This window comes from Oncorhynchus mykiss, chromosome 16, assembly GCF_013265735.2.
Source record: "Oncorhynchus mykiss isolate Arlee chromosome 16, USDA_OmykA_1.1, whole genome shotgun sequence".
NCBI classification, from domain to species: domain Eukaryota; kingdom Metazoa; phylum Chordata; class Actinopteri; order Salmoniformes; family Salmonidae; genus Oncorhynchus; species Oncorhynchus mykiss.
The window spans coordinates 9649184-9659493 of record NC_048580.1 but is presented as its reverse complement, the minus strand read 5'-3'; the positions used below and the strand labels follow the sequence as shown (position 1 = coordinate 9659493).

At 44.1% G+C, this 10310-nt stretch overlaps 1 protein-coding gene across 1 annotated transcript in view; it reads left to right on the top strand.

The window, feature by feature from the left end:
• LOC110492818 (voltage-dependent T-type calcium channel subunit alpha-1G-like) overlaps positions 1–5649 on the top strand; it is a 228544-nt gene extending 222895 nt beyond the window's left edge. The window contains 2 exon segments of the mRNA XM_036945869.1: positions 3926–4555; positions 4557–5649. Coding sequence (XP_036801764.1) covers positions 3926–4555; positions 4557–4736 — 810 coding nt within the window. The 3' untranslated portion in view covers positions 4737–5649.
• The last annotated feature ends 4661 nt before the right edge of the window (positions 5650–10310 follow it).

Sequence of the window (10310 nt, the reverse complement as noted above, 5' to 3'; positions counted from 1 at the left end):
TTCATTGTCTTGTTCTTCTAATTTTTCTACTTTGATGTTACGTTCATCCTAAACTGTCCTGTCCTTCCTCTCTCTTCTTCCTCTGTTCTTCCTGTCCTTCCTCTCTGTTTTTCCTGTTCTTCCTCTCTGTCCATCCTGTTCTTCCTCTCTGTCCTTCCTGTTCTTACTCTTTGTTCTTCCTGTTCTTCCTGGGTTTCCTCTCTGTTCTTCCTGTCCTTCCTTTCCTTCCTGTCCTTCCTCTCTGTTCTTCCTGTTCTTCCTGTCCCTCCTGTCCTTCCTCTCTGTTCTCCCTTGTTTCCTCTCTGTTCTTCCTGTCCTTCCTGTCCTTCTGTCCTTCCTGTCCTTCCTCTCTGTTCTTCCTGTTCCTCCTGTTCTTCCTGTCCTTCCTCTCTGTTCTTCCTGTCCTTCCTGTCCTTCCTCTATGTTCTTCCTGGTTTCCTCTCTGGTTTTCCTGCCCCTCCTGTCCTTCCTCTCTGTTCGTCCTTGTTTCCTCTCTGTTCTTCCTGTCCTTCCTGTCCTTCCTCTCTGTTCTTCCTATCCTTCCTCTCTGTTCTTCCTGTCCTTCCTCTCTCTTCTTCCTCTGTTCTTCCTGTCCTTCCTCTCTGTTTTACCTGTTCTTCCTCTCTGTCCTTCCTGTTCTTCCTCTCTGTCCTTCCTGTTCTTCCTCTTTGTTCTTCCTGTTCTTCCTGGGTTTCCTCTCTGTTCTTCCTGTCCTTCCTTTCCTTCCTGTCCTTCCTGTCTGTTCTTCCTGTCCTTCCTCTCTATTCTTCCTGTTCTTCCTGTTCTTCCTGTCCTTCCTCTCTGTTCTTCCTGTCCTTCCTGTCCTTCCTGTTCTTCCTCTTTGTTCTTCCTGTTTTCCTGGGTTTCCTCTCTGTTCTTCCTGTCCTTCCTGTCCTTCCTGTCCTTCCTCTATGTTCTTCCTGTTCCTCCTGTTCTTCCTGTCCTTCCTCTCTGTTCTTCCTGTCCTTCCTGTCCTTCCTCTATGTTCTTCCTGGTTTCCTCTCTGGTTTTCCTGCCCCTCCTGTCCTTCCTCTCTGTTCTTCCTTGTTTCCTCTCTGTTCTTCCTGTCCTTCCTCTCTGTTCTTCCTGTCCTTCCTCTCTGTTTTTCCTGTCCTTCCTCTCTGTTCTTCCTGTCCTTCCTCTCTGTTCTTCCTGTCCTTCTTCTCTGTTCCTCCTGTCCTTCCTCTCTGTTCTTCCTGTCCTTACTCTCTGTTCTTTCTGTCCTTCCTCTCTGTTCTTCCTGTCCTTCCTCTTTGTTCTTCCTGTCCTTCCTGTCTGTTCTTCCTGTCTGTTCTTCCTGTCTGTTCTTCCTGTCCTTCCTCTCTGTGCTTCCTGTCCTTCCTCTCTGTTTTTCCTGTGCTTCATCCCTGTTCTTCCTGTCCTTCCTCTCTGTACTTCCTGTTCTTCCTGTCTGTTCTTCCTGTTCTTCCTGTCCTTCCTCTCTGTTCTTCCTGTTCTTCCTGTCCTTCCTCTCTGTTCTCCCTGTTCTTCCTGTCCTTCCTCTCTGTTCTTCCTGTCCTTCCTCTCTGTTCTTCCTGTCCTTCATCCCTGTTCTTCCTGTCCTTCCTCTCTGTACTTCCTGTTCTTCCTGTCTGTTCTTCCTGTTCTTCCTGTCCTTCCTGTCCTTCCTCTCTGTTCTTCCTGTCCTTCCTCTCTTTTCTTTCTGTCCTTCCTCTCTGTTCTGCTAGCTCTCTTTGTGCTCTTAATACTGTCCATCTTCTCTCCTCCCTCTGACTCCCTTCTTCCTCTCTGTTCTCTGTGTAACTATGGTCTCCATCCCTCCTCCCTCACAATGCTCTTGATCTTCTGTCCATCTCTCTGTCCGTCCTGTCCTGCATCTGTTCTGTATCTGTTACTAACAGAGTGTAGTTTAGTAACCGTCAGACGCAGAACTACTGCTGAAAAACATGCACACTTCACAAACTCCTGACCTGCTATCACTGATATACTGAGCATCCCTATTCCCTATACAACCCCCAACACAAACACACACCCCTTTCCTCTGTCCTCTCCTCCTCCCCTGCTTCCTCCCACCATTCATTGTCTGTCTGTCTGTCTGCCTGCCTGCCTGCCTGCCTGCCTGCCTGCCTGCCTGCCTGCCTGCCTGCCTGTCTTCTAACCATCTGCCTCACACAATGAATCTCACCGGTGGCAGGTAGTGTTGAACATAGTTTTGGAATGGCTAGACTGTGTTAATTCTCATGGAAATAGGGGGCTATATTATTTATGAACCCCTCTAACGCAATTGTTGATTGATGGAATGTACTGTATTTTTGTTTGAAATGCAGTCACTTTGCCTATGAACGGTAGACGTTGGCCTACATATCCCAATGTTGTAACGATTACACTGTTATGACTCAAGGTTAAAATCAGGACTGTCAGTTCTGTCAAGAACAATATTTGGCCGCATATTTTATATTACTGTTTTGGAGCACTTGTTGGCCTTTTTGTGCAAGGTTGTGATTGTATGAAGATGATTATGTTTATAAAATAGTTACTATTGAGAAAAAGTTGTAAAATCAACGTTTGTTTTTGTATTACCCAGTGTGACAGGAAATGTTCCACAATCACAAATAGGTATTAATTCTAAATGTAGGAGGAGTGGCTGTGGCTTGGCAATAATATATTAGTCCACTAGATGTCACTGTTGTCACAGCTATGCTTTCTGTCAAGACTCACAAATAACAGTCGCGAAACAGTCATGTCCCGTTTGTCCCAAAACTCTCAGATAGTTTCTTTTTTCTTTTCTCTGGGCATATTTTGTCACAAAGCAGCCAAGATACTGCAGAAGATAAGGAAAGAGAGCTATATGAGACTTTGGAATGTGTCATCGTGTCCTACTAAACTTTCCTCTCCTGTCGTACCCTTTGACCTCTGACCTCTCTGAGGAGACAAAGCTGAAGGGCTGCCCGATAGTACCACCCTCTAAAGGTTCAATAGATTTTAGTCGTCGGGTGTTATCTGACTGGGTTAACAGAGGGGTGGAACACAATACCCTACAACCTTAGAGCAGGGGTCCCCGACTGGCCCCCTCTGGGACGAATTTGGCCCTTGGGTGGTTTTATTGTTCCACCCATGTTTTCTAAGAAAAAAATTATATTTATAATAATGTAATTTTTTTTAAGAATATTTGTTTATTGTTGGATATACATTTTATTTTTAAACACCAGGAAATCAGCTCCAAGTGATTTGAATTCCCAAGTTCTTCCACGCATAATAGAGATATGTACAAATGTAAGCAAGATTTGAAATGATTATGTTTTAGTCAAACATTGTATCAGTTTGGGCTTCTTGTGGCCAATTTTCAGTCTACAAATGTATTTGTAATTATGTTCCGACCTCGCAAACATCCACTGAAGACATTAATTAGCTAGTGTAAGGTCTAGGGGTCGATTTGGGATTGGGCCTACGACATTGGGAAACCATGGTTTTACACAGTGCCCTAGCTGAGACAAACTGTGCCCTACAACTGCTGCTACTGTAAAACATGTGCTGTCACTCAATGTCTTTATGATACAGATACTACTGACACATATCTGGATCTGAAATAGTTTTCTTGTGCAATAAACAGACAGCTATACACTTAATAGTTGACCTATAAGTTCAATGTATTGTAGTTGCAACACTGCCTCTGTATCACAATGAGGCATTGTTGTTATTGGGACCATGCGGGTCTAATAGTAAACTTTGACCTTCACGGCTATTGGCCATCCTCACTCAGTCACCCCACACTAACCTGTCGCCCCCCTCTCACCCCCTTATGTCCCCCTGAACCCTCATCCCGTCTCTCCCTCTCAACTCCTCACTGCCTCACCCCTCTCCATGTCCATCTTTCCCTCTCATCTTCCACCTTTCTTCCCTTCTATCAAACTCTCACTTACTTCCTGCCTCCCTTTCCCCCTCCCTCTCCCCCTTCCTCTGCCAGGTATCTAATGACTCCCAGGAGGTCCTGTGTTCTGATGGAGGTGAGGAGGTAGTCCTCCATGTTGCTTCCCTCTCCTCCTCCTCTTCCTTGCCCTCCCATCTTCATCAGCAGCCTGCTCTCCAGTTGGTCCCTGCCACCCCAGGGGCATCCCCTCAACCGTCGCGCCCCAGGAGTGTCCACACCCAGCACCCCTCTTCCCACTCCTTACCCCCTCCTCCCCTTCGTCCCACTCGCCCCTGGAGACAGGAAGAGGCCTCGGCTGATCAGGAAGTGTCGCTCATCACCAGGGCGGGGCTGGCGGGGATTGACGATGTCATCGGGGTTGGACTGGGGTGAGAGGACGGAGGTCTTGAGGGCAGTTACAAAGGTTACTGGGTTGGTCGTGGTGGGGGGCAATTGAAGAGGTTCCACAGTGCTGACACCCAGGGGCGGAGCGTCCTTGCGCCCCGGTCACGCCCCCTGTCCTGGTTGGACGATCCTCGTCGCCACTCAGTGGAGGTGTGTTCGTCTGTAGAGTCCAGCCCCCAGTGCAGCACCACGTCCTTGGGGTTCGTCTCCCGAGCAGACAGCCTCCAGATGCATTCCCAGACCACCACCCTGCCCTCTCCCCGACGCCAGAAAAAAATTAGCCCCCCCGTGTATCTGCTTAGACCCCCCTGATGGACTGGAGCCCCAGTCCGGCCTCCACCCTGCCCCGGGCAGGGGGGGGCTGGGGATGCCCCATCCCTTACATGGCCGGGATACCTCCTGTCTAAGGAGACGGGCTCCCTCCAGTGACTCCAAGGACTCCTTTGACCTGGGGGTAGGGTAGGGCCTGGGGCTTGGGCTGTGCCAGGAGGGAGGTGGGTCCAACAATCCCAAACTGTTGACTCTGCTGAGCTTCTCCTTCGTGAAAACAAGCTCTGAGCACTGAACACTGACACAAACACTGATGTAAACACAAACACTTATGTACACACACACACAGAAAGGAACAATACACACATGCACATAGGCAAACAGCCACACATCCAAACACACGATGCACTTGGTATCCGTGATGATGGTAGTCCTAGTAATAATGCCGTAGAGAGTAAATATGGTAAAACTACAACAAAGCGGTCAAAACAACCTTGTTTTTTTTTAAGATCAGTGCGGTACAGTCGTAGTTTGACCATTCCTTGTCTTTCCAAAACAACAAGAACGCAACAATAACACAGCATAAACAGAGAAACAAGATGACTGATTCTCTTCCACCATGAACTGCAAGCCATTGGCTGCCGGTTGACCCCATGACCTCTGGAGTGATGTCAGCACCAAGGACTTTGGATAGCAACCCCTGTGGCCGCTATAGGTACTGCTCGGGGTTAGTGGGACTTCGCCATCACACGGGCAACAGTGGAGGTACAAAGCAATATGAACGTTTTTGAGACTATTTTTCTTAAATTATTGGGCCATAGTGTTTGTACAGATGTATAATTGTTTTATGTCATTATATTTTGACTTTGGTGTACTTTTTGTGATGGGTTAACTCCCTGTTTGTTTCAATGTTCAAAATACTTGTTGGTTTGGTCCGTTTTGTTCTATTTTTTCACCATAGAGATATTTTGTAGCTTTCTTAATTTGCTGAAAGAAAGTGAATTATGTGCTGAGAATCATGTATTTGAAGGAATATATATATACATACATGTACAGTGCCTTCGGAGAGTATTCAGACCCCTTGACATTTTCCACGTTTTGTTACTTTACAACCTTATTCTAAAATGTATTAAATAGTTTTTTCCCTCCTCATCAATCTACACAGCAAAAACAGGTTTCCAGATAATATTATATTTTTTTGCAAATAAAAAACTGAAATATTACATTCACATAAGTATTCAAACCCTTTACTCAGTACTTATGGCTGCAATCCCGTTAACGGGATGATATGACAACAGCCAGTGAAAGTGCAGGGCGCCAAATTCAAAATAACAGAAATCTCATAATTAAAATTCCTCAAACATCTTATACCGTTTTCAAATAGGTTTTACAGCGAAAGCACCACAAACGATTATGTAAGGTCACCACCAACTCACAGAAAAACCCAGCCATTTTTCCAGCCAAAGAGAGGAGTCACAAAAAGCACAAATAGAGATCAAATTAAATCACTAACCTTTGATGATCTTCATCAGATGACACTCAAAGGACTTCATGTTACACAATACATGTAAGTTTTGTTTGATGAAGTTCATATTCATATAAAAACATCTGAGTATACAGTGGCGCGTTATGTTCACTAGTTCCAAAAACATCTGGTGATATTGCAGAGAGCCACATCATTTTGCAGAAGTACTCATTATAAATTGTTAGACATGGAAATATAGATATACCTCTCCTTAATGCAACCGCTGTGTCAGATTTCAAAAACACTTTACCGAAAAAGCATACCATGCAATAATCTGAGACGGCGCTCAGAAAATAAATACAATTATCCGCCATGTTGGAGTCAACAGAAATCAGAAATCACATTATAAATATTCCCTTACCTTTGACGATCTTCATCAGAATGCACTCCCAGGAATCCTAGTTCCACAATAAATGCTTGATTTGTTCGATAATGTCCATTATTTATGTCCAAGTATCTACTTTTGTTAGCGCGTTTAGTACACAAATCCAAACGCTTGTGCAGGTCCATCCGAACGTCGGACGAAAACTTCAAAAGTTTCAAAAAGCACCTTTCATCCAAGCTACTCAATACTGCCCCTGCAGCCATAACTTATTGCTCCTACTTGAGACGCAGATGTCTCAACTAGGCACCTGGAAATGCAAATGCGCTACGCTAAATGCTAAATGTACTCGTTAAAACTCAAACGTTCATCAAAACACACATGCAGGGTATTGAATTAAAGCTACACTCGTTGTGAATCTAGCCAACAAGTCAGATTTTTAAAATGCTTTTCGGCGAAAGCATGAGAAGCTATTATCTGATAGCATGCACCCCCCAAAATACCAGCACGACACGTAAACAACAGATTTTGCGGTAGCCGGCGCTACCCAAAACGCAGAAATAAAATATAAAACATTCATTACCTTTGATGATATTCTTTGTTGGCACTCCTATATGCCCCATAAACATCACTATTGGGTCTTTTTTTCGATTAAATCGGTCCATTATTACCCATAATAGCCATCTATGGAAGCTGTGTAAATCAGAAAAAAACATTGTTTTAAAACGCAGCGTCATTTTTTAAAATTAAAAAAGTCGACGATAAACTTTCACAAAACACTTCGAAATACTTTTGTAATCCAACTTTAGGTATTAGTAAACGTTTATAATCTATCAAAATGATTACAGGGCGATGTGTATTCAATAGCTCCTCGTCTTCAAATCAATGGCTGACAATGTGCACTTCAAAACATCCTGGCGGAGACCGGAAGAAATGGAATCCAGTTAGTTGGATTTACCAACAAAAAACTCCCCGGATAATGACGACAATGGCGACATCGTGTGGAATCTGTAGGAATTGCATGCAGGCCTTTTTAACAATCCATGAAAGTGACGCATGGATATTATTTTTAGCTTTTAGTGAGCAGCTTTTCGATGAAACACACAATCTGTTATAGTCACAGCCGTGATTTAACCAGTTTTAGAAACTTCAGAGTGTTTTCTATCCACACATACTAATCATATGCATATACTATATTCCTGGCATGAGTAGCAGGACGCTGAAAAGTTGCGCGATTTTTAACAGAATGTTCAAAAAAGGAGGGGGTAGGATGAAGAGGATAAGAAGTTAAATAACCTTTGACAGTGATTACAGCCTTGAGTCTTGGGTATGACGCTACAAGCTTGGCACACCTGTATTTGGGGAGTTTCTCCCATTCTTCTCTGCAGATCCTCTCAAGCTCTGTCAGGTTGGATGGGGAGCGTTGCTACACAGCTATTTTCAGGACTCTCCAGAGATGTTCGATGGGGCTCTGGCTGGGCCAGTGAAGGACATTCAGACACTTGTCCCGAAGTCAATCTGCGTTGTTTTGGCTGTGTGCTTAGAGTTGTTGTCCTGTTGGAAGGTAAACCTTACTCCCCAGTCTGAGGTCTTGAGTTCTCTGGAGCAGACTTTTATCAAGGACCTCTCTGTACCTTGCTCCGTTCACCTTTGCATCGATCCTGACTAGTCCCCCAGTCCCTGTCGCTGAAAAACACCCCCACAACATGATGCTGCTTCATATTAGGGATGAGTTTCCTCCAGACGTTACACTTGGCATTCAGGCCAAATAGTTCAGTCTTGGTTTCATCAGACCAGAGAATCTTGTTTCTGGTGGTCTGAGAGACTTTAGGTGCCTTTTGGTATACACCAGGCGGGCTGTCATGTGCCTTTTCCTGAGGAGTGGCATACGTCTGCCCACTCTAACATAACAGCTGATTGGTGGAGTGCTGCAGAGATGGTTGTCCTTCTAGAAGGTTCTCACCTCTCTACAGAGGAACTCTAGAGCTCTGTCAGAGTGACCATCGGGTTATTGGTCACCTCCTTGACCAAGGCCCTTCTCCCCCTATTGCTCAGTTTGGCCGGGCGGCCACCTCTAGGAAGAGTCTTGGTGGTTCCAAACTTCTTCCATTTAAGAATGATGGAAGCCACTGTGTTCTTGGGGACCTTCAATGGTGCAGAAATGTTTTGGTAACCTTCCCCAGATCTGTGCCTAGACACAGTCCTGTCTCAAAGCTCTACGGACAATTCCTTCAACCTCATGGCTTGGTTTTTTCTCTGACATGCACTGTCAACTGTGGGATCTAATATAGACAGGTGTGTGCCTTTCCAAATCATGTCCAATCAATTGAAAATACCACAGGTGGACTCTAATCAAGTTGTAGAAACATCTCAAGGATGATCAATGGAAACAGGAGGCACCTGAGCTCAATTTCGAATCTCATAGCAAAGGGTCTGAATATATTTCCGCTTTTTATATTTAATACATTTGCAAAAATGTCTCTAAAAACCTGTTCTCGCTTTGTCATTATGGGGTATTGTGTGTAGATTGCTGAGGATTTATATTTAGTTAGTCCATTTTAGAATAAGTCTGTAACGCAACAAAATGTGAAAAATGTGAAGGGTCTGAATACTTTCCGAAGACACTGTATACACAGTACTAGTCAAAAGTTACTACTCATTCAAGGGTTTTTATTTTGACTATTTTCTGCATTTTAGAATAACAGTGAAGACATCAAAACTATGAAATAACACACATGGAATCATGTCATAACCAAAAAGTGTTAAACAAATCTTCTATGTAGCCACCCTTTGCCTTGATGACAGCCTTGCACACTCTTAGCATTCTCTCAACCAGTTTCATGAAGAATGCTATTCCAATAGTCTTTAAGGAGTTCCCACATATGCTGAGCACCTGTTAGCTGCTTTTCCTTCACTCTGCCGTCCAACTCATCCCAAACCACCTCAAATTAGTTTGAGGTCAAATAGCCGTTACACATCCTGGAGGTGTGTTGGGTCATTGTCCTGTTGAAAAACAAATGATGATAGTCCCACTAAGCGCAAACCAGACGGGATGGCGTATTGCTGCAGAATGCTGTGGTAGCCATGCTGCTTAAGTGTCCTTGAATTCTAAATAAATCACAGACAGTGTCACCAGAAAAACACCCCACACCATCACACCTCCTCTTCCATGCTTCACGTTGGGAAACACACATGCAGCGATCATCTGTTCACCTACTCTGCATCTCACAAAGACACTGCGGTTAGAAACAAAAATCTCAATATTGGTCTCATCAGACCAAATGACAGATTTCCACCGGTTTAACCTCCATTACTCATGTTTCTTGGCCCAAGCAAGTCTCTTCTTATAATTGGTGTCCTTTAGTAGTGGTTTCTTTTCAGCAATTCGACCATGAAGGCCTGATTCACACAGTCTCCTCTGAACAGTTGATGTTGAGTTGTGTCTGTTTCTTGAAGTCTGTGAAGCATTTTTTGGGATGCTTTTTCTGAGGCTGGTAACTCGAATGATCTTCTCCTCTGCAGCAGAGGTAATTATGGGTCTTCCTTTCCTGTGGCAGTTCTCATGAGAGCCAGTTTCATCATAGCGCTTGACGGTTTTTGCGACTACACTTGAAGAAACTTTCAAAGTACTTGAAATCTTCTGCATTAAATGACCTTCTTGTCTTAAAGTAATGATTGACTGTCATTTCTGTTTGCTTAATTGAGCTGTTCTTGCCATAATATGGACATGTTCTTTAACCAAATAGGGATATCTTCTGTATACCACCCCTACCTTGTCACAACACAACTGATTCAGAAGGAAAGAAATTTCACAAATTAACTTTTAACAAGTCAAACATGCTAATTGAAATGCATTCCAGGTAACTACCTCATGAATCTGGTTGAGAGAATTGTGCAAAACTGTCATCAATTCAACGGGT